Source organism: Clytia hemisphaerica, unplaced genomic scaffold (genome assembly GCF_902728285.1).
Source record: "Clytia hemisphaerica strain Z4C2 unplaced genomic scaffold, Clytia hemisphaerica genome assembly, whole genome shotgun sequence".
In the NCBI taxonomy this organism is placed as follows: Eukaryota; Metazoa; Cnidaria; class Hydrozoa; order Leptothecata; family Clytiidae; genus Clytia; species Clytia hemisphaerica.
This window is the reverse complement of record NW_027103834.1, coordinates 236208-255096: the sequence shown is the minus strand read 5'-3', so window position 1 is coordinate 255096 and position 18889 is coordinate 236208. Positions and strand designations below refer to the sequence as shown.

Here is an 18889-nt window from a genome sequence, read left to right as displayed (position 1 = left end):
AGTTTTGTTGTGTGTTGATTTCCAGGTTTGCCACTTTTGTCCTTGTCGCACTAGGCTGATAATTAATCATGCCAGAGGGTGGTGGGCGTTATTCAAAATAAAATAGGAACCGCGTAAGAGAAGATTCGAGAAAAATGCGTCGATATTCAGTGTTGGTTAGACTAGCAAACGTCTGTCTTTCCTTGGACACAGGAACGCGGGAATAGTGCTTATAATAAAGAGTTCTTATAAAAAATAGAAATTGCCGCGGGAGAGGGGATTGGAAAGACAAACACATATAGAGATAGATCCTATTGCAAGTTAGACTAGAGTCTACTTCTGGCTGAACTTTGCTTTTTGATAATTTTTGATGATGCTGAGTCCAGTGAAGTAGACTAGGAGTATTTGACGAGGTCGCCATTTTGAAAAAAAATGTTTAAAATCCAAATAACAAAAAAACTACTTGGAGTTGAAAGATGTAATCAAAAATGAGAAACAAACATCAATAACAGATTTCCCTTATTCTCAAATAAAAACATCGCTTCGTACTGTTTTTACCTTCCAAAAACAACTAAACGCGCCATCCAGTCTATCAAAAAGCTTTAAGTGGACCCCGGGCTAATTGCAAGTTTAATCTGCAGCGAAATACAACGACGTGGTTTACTAGATAGTCTAAGTGTTGTTGGTGAGCTGCCATAATATAGTAGGATAGGCGATTACAGTGGAGATCTGATACATGCTAAATCTCTCATGTGTGCAAAAAGTAAGTCACTGATTCTACCATGTCAACTCACAAAAAAATGGTTGTTCAAGCCTACGATAGCCCACCCGATTCCCTTTCTGTAGGTAGCCTGGGGACCAATTCATGTGAAATTCTAAGAATTTTATCACATTTCGCGCGGGATATTTTTCAACAATTAGTTACCAAGCTTCTTGGCACTTACCCCTTTGTTTACATCGAGAAGTAGGGATTGGGAACTAATATGCTACTTTCTTTCATCCGGGTTGGAAAAACTCAAGGGAAAGGCAAGAATTTGGTCAAAAAAGGAACTACAGCACTGCTACTATTTTATGATTTTGGAGTTATTTGGAATTTATTCAAGGTTATTTTGATCATGGAAGCAGGTAAGCAACTTCAAATTCAAACCTTATTTATTCAAATTGTTTCTCCTAATCACTTTTTGTGTGCGGTTGTGGCAGCAACAGTCAATGACTTTGTTTATAAGTCCAAATTGTCTGGCAAAATTGATAGTGAATCTCAAATCTGTGGATGCTCAGATATTGAAACTTGTTAACAATATCTTCAATTCATCCTTCCAATTAACTTTCAGGGTAGTATTTATTTCCAACCAGTTTTATTGAGTCTTTGACAGTGTTTGTTGCTCGAATCCCTCAGATCCTTGGTTAGAAAAAGTTATACCTGTTTACTTTTTTCTTGCCAGATTCAACAAGCCATCAACCAACAAAATTAATACTGACATCGAAAAATTCACACAACCTTTCCACTAGACACTTCTAAATTATCTGCCATTATTGAAGATGTTCCGAAATTAACCAATCGGGTTTACCAGTGTAGACCTAAAGCTCTAAACCAGCATCTAATAATAACATGAAAACCAGAATATGATTCTTCAATGGGAATCAAAACTATAAAGTGCACTTACAAACATCAATTTGTCAGATCTAACAAAATTAATAACCGCACTGTCATCATCATTGACAATAAAACAAACGATTTTCTGTCAAGAGCCTTGTAAACATTCCAACAACTTCCATCGAACTGATCTACCACAGCTCAGTCTACCATTTTTAGCGCGGTCTGAGGATTGAGCCGAGAACGCTCCGCGAACTCCAGCGCGGGTGAGAACTTCAATCTGTCAATCATTTTCTCAAGCGAAGAGTACGCGAAGCGATTCTAGCTTTACGATAGTGCCGCGGGTCATCAATGGATAGTATTCAATCATCATTATCCCTTTATTTTCATTCCTAGAACTTTTGCAAAAAAAAGGAAAAATAGAAAAGTTGTATTTTTTACTGCTCTTCTATTCACATACTGACAGCCTAGACTAATGTTAATTTTTCTTTCAGAAAAAAGACTATAATTTGTTTACCTTTATTCCTGCAGTTTCCCAACATACAAGCTCTCAAACATCACAAGCCGAATGAAATTACTTTCAATTTCCCGTAGAAATTATGCGATGAAAAGTCCGGGGGTCGAAGAATGAAGACTTTTTATTTCCGAACAAGTTATCTTTGCTTATTATAACGAAATATTACTTTTCAATACATTTGCTAAATATAATGTTTGATTACAAAAATTCTTTACACTGTATTTTTAAAGTTAGAAAAAGTCGATTTTACTATTCTACTTAGCTCTTTGTTTTCATGTCTAACCCCCGTCTCAAAAGAAGTCCCAGAATCCCGAGATTTTTGGCAGTCGGCGTTCAAACAAAGGCTTTTTTATTTTTCGCCCCTTACGAATTTTTTTTTATAATAGGCATTTAAGATATCAAATTTAAAAATAATAGTATAAAACCTTATTTTCTACCGTATAGTATTTCTTCTAAAACAAAAAAACAAAATACACTAGAAAAATAAAGAAATTACGAGTGTTATCAAGCCACCCAAAATGAAATTTCATTTGTCGCGCGTCATCGAATTGTTGTATACGCCACGATCTATTGTCAACCATTGTCCAATCCCGTAAGCGATTGAAGTGCCGTCAGTAATAATCTGAGAAGAGAACAATAACATTATGACATCACACGAATAAATTACGCTGGGAAAGTCCGCGAGGACAACATCAGTCTTAACATTTTTCCCTCGCAAGTTTGGGGGGAAAACGAAAGTACTCTATATTTTACGTATGGGGAAGTGTAAGAAAGATTTACAAAATAGAAAAGTTTCGTTTTGGGGTAAACAATCAGTATTGTGAATTTAACAAGTTTCTATTTTGCAATTTTTCTAGAGAGCCAAATAAAGATTTTTTCTATTGTTCTTGCTCGATTGCCTCTAACGATAAGTTCCGTAGTTATGAGGTTATCGAGACAAAATGTGACGAATTTGCATGGAAACGAAATTTAACATTAGTCTAGGCTGACTGAATTTGAAAGATCTTCTATGTGGCGTTTTTTTGCAAACTTCAAAAAACAGATTTTTGTCCCGCCTTTGCGGGACTTTGGCTTAAGTACTTGAGTGCAGCATAGGGTACAAAGTCCAAACATGCGTTTCCCGTAATTTTTGTGTGAAGAGTTAGGTCTACACTGTTTACAATCAGAATTCCTCTGGGAGTTAGCGAGTCGGGAAATGTAAAGTTACGTAATAGGTAATACATCATTGTTCATGCTAAATCCATACACGATGAGGCCAATGTTTGGCGGGATACCTGAAAATAAAAACAAAAAGATTATCATATTATTTTTGCATGAATTACGCTACCTTATACGTCATTATAAAATTATACATAACAAAAGCGAGTCTAGGCCGCCCGCATTGAGTGCTGGCCCTAATAATTTTTCCCTCGCGGTCTTCAGGGGAAAACGAAAATGATCGATATTCTTCGAAGGAAGAATTTGCCAAACAAACCCGTAGACAAAAAGATGTATTTTGAGGTTGGGAATGGATCCTGAAAAGGTGAAAAATTTTTGACTAGGCATTTTTTGCAAAGCCAAAACTCTAATTTTTTTTCCTTCAGCTAAAAAGGTTACGGTTTTGGGAATCGAGGCAAAACAGCAAAAAGTTGTGTTTTTCCGAATCTGAGAATCGCGATAAGATTCTCACTGTTATTGAATTGGGTCTCGCTTTTTCCAATTATGGTGTGAATTTGTTGCATTCCGAGGTAATGATACGAGTCTTTCAGTTAACGTGTGGAAGATATGTCCTTTTGTTTGTTGGCTGGTGAAGGTTGAGTTTAACATTATTGTTTACAGCAAAGGTTTCCGTCCTTGTTAAGCAAGGTGGCACTTTCCTTTCAGTTTTTGTTGTTTTCTTGAGACTTTGTTATTGGATATTTATTTTTGTCCAAGTAGATCTTTCAAGTTTTGTTGCTCTATACGCAATGACTGGTGTTTGTTGGAATATCTAAACCGTTTTTGAGTTTAGGAATCCCGTGCTTTTCAGAAAAGTACGGATAGGAAATAAGTTTTTGTTATAGGTAGTGATGAAGGCAATTTGTTGTTTATTCTTGGTGTTATTGTATTTTAGGAGATCTTCCCGGTTCTTATTCTTAACTTTGTCGAACTGTTTATGGAGGTTTTCAGCTTTGTACCCTCTTCTGATGAATGCATCTTTCATTTGGAGGAAGGATTGGTTGTATTCTTCGGGGTTAGAGCAAGGCTTTTTATCCTTAGTGCTTGACTGTATGGGATGTTGTGTTTTAGGTTGTTTGGGTGGTATGAGGTTTTGGAGGTATGAAGATCTTGTAATCTAGTCGATTGTTTTTTTATGGTTTTTTGTCCAGGAAGTTGAGCTTGCTAATGAGAGTGTTTTTGTCTCTTGTCGTGGTCTGTATGCATTACTTCTATGGCTATTGAGTCTTTGACAGTGTTGCTCGAATCCCTCAGATCCTTGGTTAGAAAAAGTTATACCTGTTTACTTTTTTCTTGCCAGATTCAACAAGCCATCAACCAACAAAATTAATACTGACATCAAAAAATTCACACAACCTTTCCACTAGACAATTCTAAATTATCTGCCATTATTGAAGATGTTCCGAAATTAACCAATCGGGTTTACAATCAGAATTCCTCTGGGAGTTAGCGAGTCGGGAAATGTAAAGCTACGTAATAGGTAATACATAATTGTTCATGCTAAATCCATACACGATGACGTCAATGTTTGGCGGGATACCTGAAAATAAAAACAAAAAGATTATCATATTATTTTTGCATGAATTAGGCTACCTTATACGTCATTATAAAATTATACATAACGAAAGCGAGTCTAGGCCCCCAGCCTAGAGCGCGGGCCCTAATATTTTCTCTCGCGGTCTTCAGGGGAAAACGAAAATGATAGATATTCTTCGAAGGAAGAATTTGCCAAACAAACCCCTAGACAAAAAGATGTATTTTGAGGTTGGGAATGGATCCTGCAAAGGTGAAAAAATTTTGACTTGGCATTTTTTTGGCAAAGCCAAAAACTCTAAGTTTTTTCTTTCGTCAAGCTAAAAAGTTTACAGGTTTTGGGCAATCAAGGCAAAAATCAGCAAAAAGCTTGTGTTTTCCGTAAATCTGAGAATCGTGATAAGATTCTCACTGTTTGATTGAATTGGGTCTCGCTGTTTTCCAATATATTGGGTGTGACATTTGTTGCATTCCAGGAGGTAGATGATACGAGTGCTTTTGCAGTTAACGTTGTGGAAGATATGTCCTTTTGGTTTGTTGGCTGGTGAAGGTTGAGGTTGACATTATTTGTTTACGGCAAAGGTTCCCTGTCCTTGTTAAGCAAGGCTGGCACTTTCCTTTCAGTTTTTGTTGTTTTCTTGAGATTTTTTTTTTTGGATATTTGTTTGTCCAAGTAGATCTTTCAAGTTTTTGTTGCCTCTATACGCAATGACTGGTGTTTGTTGGAAGGTATCTTGAAACTGTTTGTTGATGTTTAGGATATCCCAGTGCTTTTCCAGAAAAGTACGGATAGGAAATAAGTTTTTGTTATAGGTAGTGATGAAGGCAATTTGTTGTTTATTCTTGGTGTTATTGTATTTTAGGAAATCTTCTCGGTTCTTATTCTTAACTTTGTCGAACTGTTTATGGAGGTTTTCAGCTTTGTACGTCCTCTTCTGATGAATGCATCTTTCATTTTGAGGAAGGATTGGTTGTATTCTTCGGGGTTAGAGCAAGGCTTTTTATCCTTAGTGCTTTACTGTATGGGATGTTGTGTTTTAGGTTGTTTGGGTGGTATGAGGTATTATGGAGGTATGAAAATCTTGTAATCTAGTCGATTGTTTTTTATTGTTATCGTTTTGTCCAGGAAGTTGATCTTGCTAATGAGAGTATTCCGTTGTGAATTTAATTGATGGGTGAACTGTGTTGATGATTGCAAAAAATTCTTTTAGATCACTTGCTGTGCCTTTCCATAAAAAATATGTCATCTTTGAATCTGGGGAATTTTTGATGTTGTTAGTTATGCATGGATAGATTACTCGTTCTTTGAACTTGCCCATAAGAATGTTTGCATACGATGGGGCACATTTAGTACCCATTGCACATTCTTTGATTTGTCGTTGAATATAAAGGTTGTTAAGGGTGAGGATGAGGCGTAAGAATGTTAAAATTACTGTCATGTGTTTAATGGACGACTCGACGTTTGTTAATGATTTATGAATGGAGGCTATGCCTTCAACATTCGGGATTTTGGTATATAATACCGACACATCCATGGTTACAAGTATCGCGTGTGTTGGTATATGTAAATCTTTGGTTTTGTTGATAAAGTCTGTTGTGTCTTTGATATATGAAGGTAGTGATTTCGCATATGGTGTTGTAGGTGATAATCGACATATTGGGAGATGCGTGCTGTGTGACAAGTGATGGAGCTGATGACATGTCTGCCTGGGTTATTTGGTTTGTGTATTTTGGGTGTGGTGTAAAATTTTGGTGTCTTTGGCTGTGTCTCGGTAAGCATTTCGGTGGTTTTATCGTCTAGTAGCTTGGATTTTCTCAGTGATTCTATGATGTCTTGTATATTTTTGTTATGTTTTGGTGTGAGCTCTTGGTCACATTCCTTGTAGAAAGTCTGGTCAGGCCCGGCTAGTTCGAAATGCAGGTCACAGGTCGCAGGTCACAGGTCAGTGATGACAGGTCGACTCTAATCAATGTCATTGCAGAGGAAAATGTTTGAAAAACACAAAGAATTATCAAAACATAATTCTCAAGCAATTTCATCCATATAAAACCATTTCAAACATCAAAATTTAACCATGTGCTTTTATCGATCTTTCGCAGTTTGCGCCGTGTATAAAGCAGACCAGAAAATATTTGAAACCATATTATACGTATAACAGGTATATTACATATTGTAATGTTTGTAATGTTATATGATGGCTACATATAATAAAACACATCGCTCTAAAACTACCTTCTCAGAGAACTCACGAGCTTCTGATTGGTGTAATTTTATATCCAGCCATATTGTTATCATCACATTATCGATATCTTTTTCAAATATAATACTATCTTTTCAATTATAATACTATCTTTTAAAATAAAATACTATCTTTTCAAATAAAATACTATCTTTTTTTGAAATCTATTACTTTCTTTTCTTTAACTTATTGCTATCTTTTCGAGGCTCAGAAAAGTTGAGTTAAAAAAGTAGAGTTACAAACAAGTCAAGTTGAGAGCAGTGCCGTAGCAACCAGGGGCAAGGGGGGGGTACAATGCCCCCCCCCCCCCAATAATTTTTTCAAAAGTGGTTTTCTGGAAAAACCGAATTTAATTAATGATATTTTATTTTTTTCTTCCTATATCACAACTATTAAGCTATTTTGATGCGTTTTTAGACCATCTAGAGGCTCCAATTTTCAAAATCGCCCTGACAATCAACTGACGTTACGCGTGTTTTATTCTTTTGTTTGATGATATAAAAAACTGCAAATGTTTTGCAACGTCATCACATTTTTGACACGGCAGTCAGACCTCCTTTTTAACCTGTCAATTTGTATTTTGTCTCTAACTTACATTTTCGAGTTGGGAAATTGTAAGATGACGTTGAAATGGTATATTTGTGACGTCACAAAATACATGCAGCTTATAACTCGAACTCAAGTTTTTAAACTCAAACTTATTAACTCGACTTTTACGAGTATTATATATTTGAAAAGATAGTATTATTTATTAGAAGAAGATAGTATATTTATTAGAAAAGATAGTATTACAGTATATTAGAAAAGATAGTATTATTTTTGAAAAGATAGTATTATAAAAACGATAGTATTTTAGAGTTCAAAACCTGCACATATGACACTCCAAAATAAGCCACTTACACCTAGATTTAAGATAAAGAGAAAATACAATAATCTCAGTAAAATAAAGAAAAACTCAATTAAACTTTTTAGGATGCATGGACTTCGGCCCATTTGCAATTCAATTGGACTTAGGCCTCTTCAAAACTTAACAAACTTATTTTGGTGGACTTAGGCCCTTTTATTGTAAAAAGTTGATGGACTTTGGCCCTTAATTGTAAAAAGATTTAGGCCTCTTTTGAATTAAACATCACTTTTTTCAGAGCTTTAGTATGAAGTTTTGAACCTTTTTAACTTTAAAAACTACTTGTTATGTACATCAAAAGAGAGCAAATGAACCAGAGATTGAGAAAAACTAAATATCTCAAATTTCATAAAAATGGACTTAGGCCCCTTTTGAACTGGGGGGTACCTGGACTTAGGCCCCTTTTGAATTAAGGTAGCAAAGTATTCTTAAAGAAAGTGCCAAAATTGAGGGTGAAATATTCTTAAGGTATTCTTACTTTTTTAGACTTGACTTTCTTTTTTTATGAGAAATTATCAATTTGAGAGTTTTGGACCTTTGAGTGAACATTTGGGTTAAAATTACAATTCTTCCTAAAAGCTTCAATTTATCTCTAGCAAAGGAAGCATTTTTTCTGTTGACCAAATGCAAAATGACTCTATTCTTATCGAATTCTGGGAAATTCACTCTAGAGGGTATTCTTAGGGTATTCTTACGATTTGGCCAGATTTTCGCCCTGATATTCTTATAGAAGATATACTTATATAAAAAAGGCTTGTACCTTGTCTAATTTTGTCATAGCAACTATCTGGTCTTCAAAATGTTTAAAGATAAAACCTTTTAAAAAAGCTGTTAAAAAAACACTCTAGCTACTTGTAACTACTTTTCAGACCAGATAGTTGCTAACGTGAGATCGGGTAACTTGCATCAGTGGAGGCAAACATGCAGTTGGTGGATATACTTCAATTTGTGAAGCGTCTTTACGTCACATAGAACAAAAGAAAATAGCAAAAGAACAAAAGAATTACCCATAGCCACCATTTTGCAACCATGGGGGATGGCAATTTTATGGAAATAGGAATACTCATATCAAATAGAGCAGATGTTTGCTAGGAAATCCTACCTAAGTCACATGACATTACAATAGAATTTCAGCGCTTGACCAATCAGAAGTTTCGCGGGTTTTCGAAAACAATAGCAGCAATATTTTTTCTGATATTCACTTTTTTTGCTCTGGTCTGTGAAATACATGGCTACCCAACAACCTATAGCCCAATTGGCTACCCCAATTGGTTACCCTGCATTTTAGACTAACCCATAATTTGTGGAGAAAATTGAGAGTTGAGATGTTTTTAGGAAATAATTTTTGCTAAAAAACCATGAAAGGTTCAGAAAAAGAGTTTCAGGCAAAGTGTTTTCAGGGTTTTTGGGACTTTTTTGGCATGAGAGGTTCAAGCTCACATGGCATGAACCCCCCCCCAGCCCGCAGGGGGGGGGGCTACAACCAAAATCTTCCTGAAAAAGGCTGGGGGCTGGATTTCTTTTTCAATTCCAGGGGGTACCTATGATTTCTGGGGGTACCTAACTTTTATGCAGTAAGGTCTGGGGGCTTGGGAACTATATTTTATCTTGCTTTTATCTAACTATCATTATTCTTTTTAATTGTAAAAATCTACAATTTTTTTCATTTCTTGACATATACTCAAGTCACAGGGGGTACCAATCACAGGGGGTACCTACTAACGTCTGTTGTTTGGGGGTACCTAAAATTCAGGGGGTACCTATTTTCTTAGGGGGTACCTAAACCCCTGGTCCATGCCATGGCGGCTCACAGTATGGGTAAACAAATTCATTTTTGTCTGCATTTCCTTAGGAAAAGTTGGGTTTTAAGCATTTCTAAACTTCTATCATAAAGAATTTTCTCAAACTCTAATATACCAAAGTATTGTAAGTTGGTTTAATGCTGACATTCCTCATCTTATTCTGACATCCTTCTTTAGAGACAGGGATAAAATAAATATATTATTAGCCCAACTTATATTATTAGCCTCCTAGATTTTTAGATAAGAGGGTGGAGAGGGTCTATTCCTGGGCTAGTTATGAAAATTTTGAACAAGTTTGACTGATACAGTAAAGTATGTTAATTTGATTTGAGTTTTTTATGTCATAAGTGAAAGTGTCCAAGTTCTGCACTTTTTGAAGTTGGCAAGTTTGGAATAACATTCAAACAAGCAAAAAATATCAATCAAATTTCGAAAAAGCATGAGTTAGAAGAAGTCGAAGCTCTAAAACTTTCTATTACAATTGATTTTTTTGGAAATGCTAAAATACCTATATTTACTAAAAAAAGAAGTTTTGGCAAAAGAATTCTTCGTATGAAATTCCTGCCAACAAATCGGACTATTTTTAAGTCCCCCTGCCTGCCCCCAAAGTTTTAACTTCATTTTGTAATCACGCCCCTAATAACGAAGATTTTGAAAAAATAAATAAAACACCCTTAGTGATTCACACAAGGATCAAATGTGCAAAGTTTAACCAAATCGGACCATTTTTGAAGTCTCCAGCCTGCCTCAAAGTTTTTGCCTCATTTTGGGGCTAAAACTCCTTACCACACTTGAAAACGAGGTCTCTACTTCATCTTTGGATTCACGGTATGGGGTGGAATAAAATCGCTGACCTTTATAAACCCTATAAAAAGCTTAGTGGATCGGAGGAGATGGTTGTGTTAAAAAAACCATTATGTAGTTATTGATATTTTTCTTTGCAGCAAAACGAAAAACCTCTCCAACGAAAGCAAAGCGTCCCAAAAAATTGAGGAAACAAGATGGGATCAAGAAACCAACGTCAGCTTACTTGTATTTTGTATCTGATTACCGGATGGTGTTGAAGAAGAAAGGAGAGAATATCTCTAAAGTGCAAGAAGTTGCCAAGCTATGTGGAGAAGCATGGAAAAGTATGTCAGACAAGGAAAAAGAACCCTACTCTCAAAAATATAATCAAGACAGATCCCGCTATGTAAAAGAGGTAAATTTTTGTTCAATTTTCCCTAACCCTCGTAACCCCATTAGGACAACCCTCCCATCTTCAAAATTTCGGATCATGTAACTGTCGAGCTTTTTTTAAGGTTTGACGTATATTTATTTATTATTTATTTATTAAAGGATTGAGGTTCAAGGCGCGCCGTGGGCCTCTAAGAACCTATCTTTTTTACAAACGCTTGTTGTTACAGTTTTCTTTAGGTATAATTTTGTTCTGGGGCTTCCCCTAACTTTAAATTGAAAAGTTTTGTCTTTCATTTGAGCATTGAGCTCGCGTGCGCTCTTGCTAAATTCTTTGATTGTCAATTGTTCAATAATTGTGAGGTCTTCTGTTGCTCGATAGGATGAAGAAGGGCCTTTGTATGTCGTGATGGTTCTCAATACTTTGTTCTTGTCTTCTTCATTTTCGAAAACTACCTTGATTGGTCGATACCTCCCTTCCTCCTCTCTCTCTTCCGTGAATACTCCAATCCTCTGTGTGTTTACAATTTTTATGTCCTTGATACCCAGTTGTAATCCAAGGATTCTGTACTTGGTAAATTTATCGTCGTAGATTTTCGTTGTATTTTCGGGATCCTCCAAATTTTCTTTGATTCCATGGAAAATTAGATTGCATGCTGTGGATCCTTGTTTGTCGACTGTTTCACCTTATTTGATTGTTGATTCATCTGTTTGGATACAGCTTCAGCATAACTAACCTCTTTCAGCTCTTGCTTCTTTTCGATTATGATGTTCTCGATCTTTGTTTCTATCTTCTTCTCGAGTATGCTCATCTTTGTTTCCAGGCTTTCTTTGATTTCTTTTGTAATAACGTTGAGGTCATTTGATTTCAGTTGGGAGATTTCTTTATTTTGGACTTTCATGATGTTTTCACATTCTTTAATTTCCTTTTGAAGTACTTCGATTTTGGTGTTTCTGCATGTTTCAACTCGTTCCATCAGCTCTGGTGAGATCTCAACGCAACTTTGACATTGGAAACTTCTAGATTTAGACGTTAAGCAAATCTGCATTTGGTAGATTGGTAGCTGGGAACAGTTATAATGAACATCTCGGTGGCACTTCCTGCAGGTCAGAGTGTCTTTTGGTGTTGTTTCTTCTCTAATAATGCATTTTGTTGGGGGTGCAAACCTCATTTTCAAGTGGCAATTCTTGGTCATTTTCATCGATTTTTTCCTCCATTTTCCTTGCGAGATTCGCCAGCTTAAAAAATATATATATTTGCCGTACGGGAAAAATGAAGGTCCGACCTCTTTACCAGATGTTGGCATATGCCGAAATGAGTGACCACAGTGTTTACTATCACATTTAGCTTAAATTTCTGAAAGTACCAGAAATATAAGTTAAATTAGTAATAGTTATCGCACGGTACCGAGTAAAAAGTGTGATGACTGGTTTATCGTCAACAAACTTTTCTCTCTCCATTTCTCTCTCTATTTTTCTTTGTTTTCTTTCTCTTCTAATTTTTTTCTTTTCCTTCTATTTAGATGAAATTAATCATCTAAACATTCGAAAAAAGAATCGAATGGTCATTAAAATTTTTAATCAAAACATTCTTGTGATAAGTTGTTGTTTGTTTATTGCAAGCGAAAAGAAAACATTTCCAATCATAAATTTGTACAAAATATGATCTCTCGCTTACCAGACCCCTTCTTGGAACACGGTCTTGTATTTATACGGTACAATATGAAATACAGCATTTATATACGTTTTTAGCCAATCAGATTGCTCATTTTTGACGATAATGAAAAATATCTTAAAATTTTCTTTTCAATAGACCTTTTCATAAATTACGTTACGGACAACACTTGCTTCGTTTTTGAAATTATTACCATGGTGATTAACTACCCTCCAAACAGCTCCAAATGGATTTTATTAAAACTACTTCCTATTCATAAAAAAATTATTTAATGTCTCAAGAGACATAATCACCATGGTAATTGTTTGAATACGAGGTAAGTGATGTTCGTGATGTAATTCACGAAAAGGTCTATTATAAGATTTTGGTATTTAAATAAATTAGTTCAAAATCAAACTTTCAAAAAACTTCTATGAAAATAACGTGGCAAATACAGTTTATGTCATGTCGGCCATATGCGGTCATTGGTAAATAAATAGAAAGCGCTCATACCGACAAAAAATGCCGGTAACGACAGTTAAAAGGATCAAATACCCTATTGATCCTGATTCAAATAATCCTTCAACAGCGCATCACTGAAACGGCCTGCTTTGGGCGTACAAATTTTCGCAAATTACCTTTGTGTAGACTTCCGTTGTTTTTGGCTAGGCTTTCGCGAAACAAACATTCTTAAAAAGTTCAATAAAAAATCCAACAAACTTCGAAATCATAAAAATAATCAAATTTTAGGTATATTTTTGGCTTAATAATACCTTCTTAAGTTAAAGAACAACTTTAGTAGTTGGATTCTATGAATATTTGTCACTTTTAACAATTCTGAAGTCAATTTTCCAACTATTCACGAAATAAAAACTTAGAATACTTCTGTTCGAGAATGTTTGTGCGTCTCAAAGTATTCAACCTTTCATCCTCCTTTTTGTTTTAGAAGGAAGCTTACGATAAGAAGAATGGCAAAGATCCGAACAAACCCAAACGTCCACAAACCGCATACTTCTTTTTCCTGGCTGACTTTCGCAAAGAGATGGCTAACAAACCCTTACCAGATGGTAAAAAGATTCCGACGCTTGCTGGTGAACGGTGGAAGGAAATGACCAGCGAACAAAAAAATGTTTATGAAAAAATGGTGGAAAAAGATAAGGAACGATATGAAAAAGCGATGATCGAATATAGAAAAGAGGTAAGGATATAGGTGTTATTTATTTCATTTTAATTTTCATTGTGAGAGTTAGGCGCATTAACTCAAACGCGAAATATACTCGAGGAGGCTGAAAATAAGTAGCATTGACAACTCGTGAAAACATTTCTTATTGGTCACCTTGTGTCACGTGGTACATTATAAATGGAGGCAGCGAGTGATATTAAAATTTTGATAATTCTTTGCTTTGCAGGGGGAGGCTACTGCCATAGGGTGCTAACCCTGATTAACAGGGAAATTTGTCTTAGCATGGATTTATCATAGAACTCTGGATAACATCAAATAAAACGGTGGAGAGCGAACTATTGTCTTTCCATTGTTTTAGAAAACAATCGATGTTCTAGCTTTGTCCGCAAAGGACAACTGTCATGGCGGCTCGAAGGTCCCTGATTTTGAAAAATGATTAATAATCCCATTTCTAAAAAGTCCTGTAACTTCTTGTTTTTGTATATTTACCGGATGCAACTTTGAAAATGAAAGCAAGAAAGCTTAACGAATAAATTTATGAAATTAAATGTGAAAAAAACTTCATCAAACAAGAAAAATTGAGTAAAAAGCCTAGAATGACGCTGAAAATAAGGTTGGCAATATCTTTCCAATTTTTTCCTGGGAAGAGCTAGGATTGACATATGTTAGACTGGAGTATCTTGGCTTCATAGTGATATGAAAAGCTTTTGGTGGCACGCGGTGGCACGGTGGAAGTTTGAAATTTTCTGGTGTCAACATTCAATTTCTTATACATAGCATGTTTGTTGCATCTTTCTCACAGCTTGAAACGTCATAACGACATATCATTAGCAATCAATTTGATGCATTTGACTCTCTTGAGAGATCTTTAAGTCTCATTTGGGAATTGTATAGCTGTGTTTTGATGAAAAATGCAATAAAAAAATTTACGAAAAATTATTAGTGAATGGAGGAGGGTGAACAATAATGTCATTATTGCGGACAATGCTAGAACATGAGAAATCGATGAAAAACCAGCTCGTTGTGTATCCAGAGTTCTATGATAAATCCATGGTCTTAGGTACCACCACCCTCTTTTTAGTACCTGGTCGACTAGCTTTTTTTTGATGATGAAAGGGACTTCGACCCCTATTTAGAAGCTGGTTGTCAAGAAAGATATGGCTACATCACCCTGGAAAAATTCCTTGTACAGTACCTAGCACTCCCCCCCCCCCCCCCATTTGTCTACTACAATTCAATTTCGAAAAATTATTTCCGTTCTGATTTGACAAAATAGCTAAATTTTTACCCATTTTATCCACCGAATATCAAAATTCAGTACCAGATACTAGCTTTAAAAGAGTGATATATCCACCAAAATGTGGTAGTACTGACTTTTTTGAGATTCAAAATAAGACACCACCCCCCAGCTATGGGTCAGTCCCTGCCGTTGTATCCCCTTTGTTTTGAGTAAAAAATATAAAATTTGCTCAACTAGCTCACCTTTGTCGTGGTCTTGTTGTCTCGTGTCTACTTGTCAAAATTAGTTCCCGTCAAAACAAGTTCCATTAAGGTAATCAGAATCATATATCAGAAATATAATCAGAATCTATCCGAAGATATTATAGAAACTGATCTTTTAAACTTTCTCCAATTTTTGGACCTACCCCGGTGGGGTGGAGGTCCTATAAATTAACCTCTGTCCGTTCGTCCGCCCGTTCGTTACCAGCATTTCTCGAGATTGAATCATAGGAATCTTTTCATTTTTTGTACAAAGGTGCAAAATGGTGGTGGGCAAAATGTGATGGAGCCCGATTTTCGAATAAAAAGAATTTTGGGCAAATTTGGGCCAAAAAACGGCTAAAAAACGTTTTTTTTGGACTTTATGAAAAATTATATCATTAATTTTTTCTTATTTTTTGCATGAAAGTAGGGTACAATCATAGGTAAAAGATGGCTCAAGCAGATTTTTGCACAAAAATTTATTTGGCTTAAAAAACGCATGTTTATCTATAAGAATCACTATTAATAAGCATACATCAATGTTCTTAGTCAAATTAATCAATTTTTTTATGACATATATGTTTTTTTTTGCTCATGAGGGCTTACTTTTGAAGCATATGTGTGTTTAGACATGAAATTTTGGTTGCTTTGCGTGTTTTTATAGAAAAACTGGCCAAATTCGATTTTTTTTATAACCACATTATCAATTACTTAGGTATTAGTTTTTCTCGAGATTGGCTCTTTCATTCTTTATGATTTTTTGCACAAAGATACATAACTATAAACCCTCGAATGTGACGGAGCCCGATTTTCGAAAAAAAATGTTTTTGGCCGAATTTGGGCCAAAAAACAGCTAAAAAAAGTTTTTTTGGACTTTGTGAAATATTGGATCATTGTTTTTTTTGCATGAAAGTAGGTAAAAGATGGGTCGAGCAAATTTTTGTAAAAAAAGAATTTTTCAGCTTAAACGCATCTTTATCTATAAAAATCACTATTAATAAGCATACATCAATGTTCTTAGCCAAATTACTCATTTTTTTGACGAGATAGATGTTTTTTATGCTCACGAAGTCTTAAATATGAAAGAATATTTCAAGAACTTGAAATTTTGGTCTCTAATTTTAATAAATCGTCACTTTTTGTGTTCTAAATAAGATACCCTGCAAAACTTATGGATGAGAGCGGTTTTTACGACACTGTAATTATTGTCTTTGTTTTTATCAAAAGATAATGAATATGTCATAAACGTCTGCACTCCCTCATAAATTTTGCAGGGTATCTTGCTTCGCCTATGGAATGATTGTTTAATGGTCATGCTCACGTAGATATCAATTATATATGTGTTAAAGGCATTCCCAGGTAGTTCCATAAAAGTATCACTTGTTCTTTCTTTCTGTTCTGTTCTTAGAATCCTGAAGTACCAAAGAAACCCGTTCAACGTAAAAAAATCGTACAAGAAGAACCACCAGAAGAAAGTGAAAGTGATGCCGAAGATGATGATGACGAAGAGGAAGAATCCGATTCCGACTCTGATTCCGATTCGGATTAAATGATGAAAATCGGTTTCATTAATTTGGAAATTTATTGGTTTGGGATAATCTTGGTGTACATACTTCAGTGTTCTCTATGTGAGGAAAGAGACAGTTTCGCCGTGATGAATGCATATCTCATGGTTTTTAAAAACTTAAAACAGAAAGTAAATCTGAATTTTACTCCACTTTTTGACTTAGATATATGACAAACTGGTTCCTTTGTCATTACAGTAATATGGTTTCTTTGTTAAAAGAAGTGTAATTATTTATTTTTAAATATTTTTTAACTAAATGTCTTAGCTAATTGTTTTTGAATTTTATAACTTTGATGAAAAAAGGTTCGAATGGCTACATAAAATTCGGTCTCATTTCCATACCATTTCAACACAAATATTGCTCTGGGGAAGAGTTGAGCTCAGCATTTATTCAATGTGGAAAAATTCGGTGAATCTCTGCTTCGAAATGAAAATTTTGATGGGAAGAAACGAATACTTCTCATTCTTTAAAACTCTTTTTTATTAAAATTTCGTCAATGATCCCCTTCTCAAATTTCAAAATACGCTTTTCTTGAAATGAAGTTTTCAAAGGATTGTTGCCAAGATACTAGATAAGTCGTCAGATATTATTAATGTATGTAAGCGCTTGCGCTTTTATGTATAAAAATTGAAAACACCTTTTTTGGAAAACATATTACAAGGTGTAAATGCCGTTAGAAGTGATTATTTCATTTGAAAACGAGGCCCGCAATGGTCTTTCAAGTCTTTTCGCTTGTTCACGGTTCACGCAGGCTCATGATGTCTCCACCTCTTGGGGACTTCATCTTCTACATCGAACATTTGACGAAAGAACATTTTTCAATCGTGCTTCTTTTTGTTGAGGAACGGGTGAATGATTTGACTACATAAATAGAAATGACTGTACTCACTTCTGTTCTTTTCTTCTTGGCATCTTTTCTTTTCGCAAAGAATGGTTCGGTACTACAGGTACAAGCCATTGAGTTTAAAGCTCGAAGGGCTATAGTAATAACCTTTCTCAGGCAAGAAAAAGTGGAGCCACTTATTTTCCATCCAGAACGCGCCGCAATCGTGATGACATATTGTATCTAGGGGTTCCTTCGTTTTTAAGGACTGCATTTTTTGAAGTCTAGCGATATACTTTACTTTCAATCCGGCGTTTTTGTAAAAACCCACGCGCTAGGATCTGAGGATCCAAAAGTTAAAAAATACACGCTTTTTTTTATAAGAATAGTGTACTTTTGATGAGGGTCAAGTATTCTTAATAAATTGCCAAAATTGAGGGTGAAATATATTCTTAACGTATTCTTACTTTTTTTAGTCTTTACACGCTTTTTTTTTATAAGAATGGTGTTTTTTCATTTGGCCATTTTCATCATGGACATTCTTATAAAGTGTATTCTTATAAAAAAAAGCGTGTACTTTTTACCAATATGAGAAATGATCAATTTGAGAGTTTTGGACTTTTGAATGAACATTTGGAGCTAAAATTACATTTCTGCCTCAAAGTTTAGATTCAAGTCTAACAAAGGAAGCAGCTTTTTTCTGTTAACCAAATACAAAATCACTGTATTCTTATCATATTCTTTGAAACTCACCCTAGAGGGTATTCTTGCGATTTGGCCAATTTTCGCCCTGATATTCTTCCCCGGGGGGGGGGAGGGGGGTACTAGGGTTGCGAGCTGACGGGGGTGCCGCCCGACTTTTCGACCCTCGAACCCTTACCGGGACTAAAAAGGAGAAAACAAAGGAAAATTTTGTGAATTTTACCCGGGGGGGCACTGGGTTTGCGGACTGACGGTATGTGCGGGCCAAAAATTGGCTTTTAAAATTGCACCCTTACTTTTACAGTGCAGCAAAAATCAGTGAAAATCATACCCTTAGAGTGCATTTTCCCCCAAATTTTCGATCCCTTTCGTGCAAAAAATGGTCAAAATTCTAGCATTTTTGGTCAAAATATCTAGATTTTTCAAGAATTTTCTGAAATTTCTACCCTTACAGTGCATCTCTAGTTTTTCCGACCCTTACAGTGCATTTTATTTAAACTTAAACATATTGGAAAAGGTACCCTTAGGACCCGCA

General features: G+C 35.4%; 1 protein-coding gene across 1 annotated transcript; it reads left to right on the top strand.

Annotated features, from left to right (window-relative positions):
* The first annotated feature begins 947 nt into the window (after positions 1-947).
* LOC136806930 (high mobility group protein B1-like) lies at positions 948-17151 on the top strand. The gene is made up of 4 exons (XM_067063498.1): positions 948-1104; positions 10711-10967; positions 13543-13794; positions 16670-17151. Exons 1-4 carry the CDS (start codon positions 963-965, stop codon positions 16808-16810), a joined length of 792 nt encoding a protein of 263 aa, XP_066919599.1. The 5' UTR covers positions 948-962; the 3' UTR covers positions 16811-17151.
* The last annotated feature ends 1738 nt before the right edge of the window (positions 17152-18889 follow it).

Coding starts and splice junctions, on each gene's coding strand:
- LOC136806930 (XM_067063498.1), top strand. CDS start 963: ATGCTACTTTCTTTCATCCGGGTTGGAAAAACTCAAGGGAAAGGCAAG. Junction 1,105..10,710: donor TATTTTGATCATGGAAGCAG/GTAAGCAACTTC, acceptor TTTTCTTTGCAG/CAAAACGAAAAACCTCTCCA. Junction 10,968..13,542: donor GATCCCGCTATGTAAAAGAG/GTAAATTTTTGT, acceptor TTTTTGTTTTAG/AAGGAAGCTTACGATAAGAA.